Source organism: Sciurus carolinensis, chromosome 11 (genome assembly GCF_902686445.1).
Source record: "Sciurus carolinensis chromosome 11, mSciCar1.2, whole genome shotgun sequence".
NCBI lineage: Eukaryota > Metazoa > Chordata > Mammalia > Rodentia > Sciuridae > Sciurus > Sciurus carolinensis.
This window is the reverse complement of record NC_062223.1, coordinates 71,826,198-71,830,362: the sequence shown is the minus strand read 5'-3', so window position 1 is coordinate 71,830,362 and position 4,165 is coordinate 71,826,198. Positions and strand designations below refer to the sequence as shown.

Here is a 4,165-nt window from a genome sequence, read left to right as displayed (position 1 = left end):
AGACTCACCCCGTGGCTCTATGTTGGTCCAAGTCTCTCAATACCTCCCCTTCTTGAATCTTGAGTTCTGGAGCAACAAGAGATGCAGTCACCATCTAGTCCACCATCTTGGATCTCCCAAGATTCCATTTTATAAATGAATAGTTGCATCATGTGTGAAGTCTGCTTCCTTTCTTATAAGATGAATGGGAAAGCATATTTTCATGGAATTACAAGGTCTAAAGGAGTTCTGGAAATTAGTTGTATCCAACTTTCTGCATAAAGTGGGAATGGGATTAGAACAGTATAGCATGGGTGCTTACCAACCTGGATCTTGAGATCTCAGTCTCCTTATTTATAAAGACAAATTTAATAATCCTTGATAAGAAGCTATATTTCACTAGATATTGAAGATTCAATGTGATAAAGTTCTAGAATATTTGAACACATTTCCCAGAAATAATAAGGATTCCAAAAATAACTATATAATTTTAAGTTATGTTGGCAAGCCTGATGAAAAAAAACAAGGACCGTTTTTAAATACTCAGTGGAAAAGAACTTCTAAATCCACAAAATAATACTTCAGTAGATACTCTGTCCCAGTGAACAGACTTAGGCACAATGGAATGTGAGATTTGGAAGAACCCAGAAAGACCTGACTTGTACTTTTGCCAAGATGCAGCACTCTTTGGGATCTCCTTAACAATTTAGGTACAATTCCTCTTCTCCAGCCGATTCCCCGGGTCAGCTAGCCATCCCTCCCCTTCCTTCTCATGCTCATTTGCGCATATTGTTATTGTTGCTCATATTCTTTGTTCTCATTACTACCCATCATCCCCCAGAATTGTTATTGTTTTACTTCTGGACAGTAAGAGAGTTTCTTATTCAATTTGTGACCCTACTACATGACAGAATGCCAGGGGGAATGATTAAGTCAAAAGAAAATAGTTGCAATATGAAGTGCTGTCTGGACAGTGAGAAACATGTACATGGTTCATGACATTAGAGATGGAAAAGGAGCATGAAGAAGTGACGGGAGGCTAGAGAGGTGGGCTCCAGCATCCCCACACAATTACAATCAAAAGATGCAACTGTTCATCTTGATCAATGACACTTACTGCTCCCTCTGGCTATGTGGAATTGCTCATTCTCTTTGAAACTTGTTTCTTCCAGAAGTTGGGGATTCATTACATTTGAAGATCTATGTAAGAAGTAGATGGTGGGAGGCAATTATGTGGTAGGGTCTATTTTTACCAATTAAAAAAGACATCTTGGAAAAATGGAAACTAACTTTATTTTTAGTATATAACAAATAAAAATCTCTAAAGCAAAATAAATGAAGCTAAAATCTCATAATGTAAGTGACATGGGAACTAGGGACATTATCTAGTCCCTTTATGTCACACTCTGCTAGGCATACCATAAGAGTTAAATTTCCGGTATGATCGTTTATGTTGCTATAAAAGAAAACACAGGAAATAATTATAGATACAAATTGAGATTCTCATCTGTCTCCAAAGTGTTAACTAAGTGTTTTTTCCCTTTGAGACTTCTGAAAGCACCCAACAATTCTATTGAAAGCATAAATGGAGCAAATCAAGCAAGTAAATAAATAACAAAATCTCAGTTCCCCACACTGTTTAAAGGGATAGGAATAAACCACGTGGCGTGGCACCTTGGAGAAACACATACATTCCGTTGGCCTGGATAATCTGCCACAAGTTGAGCACAGATATAGAACGTTGCTCTGTCTTCGGGCATATGGAGTCATTAGGTGATTCTTTTCTATTCTAATTTTACAGATCACTAAAAGAAAGTTGTAGAAATACGTGACAAAATATGGCAGCACACCAAAACGACACCAACCCCACAGGAATTTCAGACTTCCTTCTGAATTGTTTTGTCAGGTCTCCCCGCTGGCAACTCTGGCTGTCTCTGCCCCTCAGCCTGCTCTTCCTCCTGGCCATGGGGGCCAATGCTATTCTTCTGATCACCATCCGCCTGGAGGCCTCTCTGCATGAGCCCATGTACTACCTGCTCAGCCTCCTCTCCCTGCTGGACATCGTGCTCTGCCTCACTGTCATCCCCAAGGTCCTGGCCATCTTCTGGTTTGACCTCAGACCCATCAGCTTCTCTGCCTGCTTCCTCCAGATGTATATCATGAATAGCTTCCTAGCCATGGAGTCCTGTACGTTCATGGTCATGGCCTTTGATCGCTATATAGCCATCTGCCACCCACTGAGATACCCATCCATCATCACAGACCAATTTGTACTCAAGGCTGTCATTTTCATTGTGGCAAGGAACATCTTTATGTGTGGGCCCATCCCCATCCTCTCAGCACGACTCCATTACTGTAGGAGAAATGTCATCGAGAACTGCCTCTGTGCCAACATGTCTGTCTCCAGGCTGTCTTGTGATGATGTCACCCTCAATCGCCTTTACCAGTTTGCTGGAGGCTGGACTCTGCTGGGATCTGACCTCATCCTCATTTTCCTCTCTTACTTCCTCATACTGCGAGCTGTGCTGAAGCTCAGGGCAGAGGGTGCTGTGGCCAAAGCCCTCAGCACTTGTGGTTCCCACTTCATCCTCATCCTCTTCTTCAGCACCATCCTTCTGGTCTTTGTCCTCACACATGTGGCTAAGAGGAATGTCTCCCCTGATGTGCCAGTCTTACTCAATGTCCTCCACCATGTCATCCCTGCAGCTCTGAACCCCATTGTTTATGGGGTGAGAACCCAGGAGATCAAGCAAGGAATCCAGAAATTACTGAAGAAAGGGTGGTAACAAAGGCAACTGTCTCTCTGCATTCCTCATATAGGAAGACTTATTCATCAGCTTTTGGGAACTTGGCCTGAGAACCATAACTGGGAGACCAGATTTCAAAAAGAAAGGTAAGTACTAGTTCTGAAATAAGTTCCTGACTCCCTCTTTACACCCCAAAAACTTCTTCCAACACATACATACCAAAAAAGAACACCTCTTACATCTTTGTATCTTTTTAATATTACCCCATATTTATGATTCCTTTTTTGTCTAAAATGTAAAAACTCAATAAATAAATACCATAGTGGAGAAATAACTCACAGTTAATACTAAAGTTACATCTTTGAACATTGAAATTTTTCAAAATATATCTGTGGATATTAGTGGCCTTGATTATGACTTGGTATTATAATATTACTGTTATTATGCCGTCTCCATAATGCAATTGTGAAAAGACCAGGTAGTTTAAATGTCAGCATTGAAAGTGGCTGGAGTCCACAGTCTCTTTCACTTACCTCCAACCAAGCCAATGCCTTTTTTCTACCCTTCCTCTTTTTCATGCAATGTCCCTCTTCTGTTGGCAGAACCATGAAAGAAATAAGACTCCTGTAAAATTAAGAACATGTGTAGTGGTGGGTTTTACTGGATTAGAAGGAGTAACTGGGTAAGAAGTTATAAAGCTTCTCCTGAGTGGCTTTGCACCACTGTCTCTCCAAGTTTCACAGTGAATACATTTGTGATCTGTGCACAGGGCTCTGCTGAAGCATTCTCATATGACACAATATCAGAAAACACCCAAGTAATGACACTTAAGTACATTGGGTCGATTATTAATGGGGCAAAGATTTCCTAAAGCAAGTTCTTTCTTCCAGGAACTTGGTTAGGGAAAATGATAGGTATAAAGACACATAGGACAGTTTGTAATCATTGAGAAACTCATATGGTATTTAGGCAAAATATAAACCAATCTGAATCCTACAATTGTTAAGAAATGTTTTCTTCTACAAGTAAAGAACTGGAAGAAACAAGGTATACACCACACCATGATGCACTCCTGATGTCCCAGATATATGGGAGGTTGAGGCAGGAGGGTGGCAAGTACAATGCCAAGACACTCTCTCAAAATTAAGAGAAATGAAAATAGGTACACATATATTCAGGGAATGACTTGAAAAAGATAAAACCTGAGATATGAAAGGAGGAGTTACAGGCTCTGCATTCTGGTCCTTGAACAACCATAGATGACATTTGCACTTGGGACTAACCCAGGAGCATCACTCAACTTGAGGATCCTCATCTGTCCCATGAAAGCTGAAAACTAAAAGTTTTCAAATACATTTCTGCTTCTGGGAGTCTATGCCACACTTCGATATCTTTTTAATCATTTATCTATATTTTTATTTTTTACAGACTGCATTTTT

The 4,165-nt window shown here is 40.4% G+C and overlaps 1 protein-coding gene across 1 annotated transcript; it reads left to right on the top strand.

The window, feature by feature from the left end:
• The first annotated feature begins 1,817 nt into the window (after nucleotides 1–1,817).
• LOC124960498 (olfactory receptor 56A3) lies at nucleotides 1,818–2,765 on the top strand. Its single transcript, XM_047519300.1, has one exon. It carries the CDS (start codon nucleotides 1,818–1,820, stop codon nucleotides 2,763–2,765), a length of 948 nt encoding a protein of 315 aa, XP_047375256.1.
• Nucleotides 2,766–4,165: the final 1,400 nt, after the last annotated feature.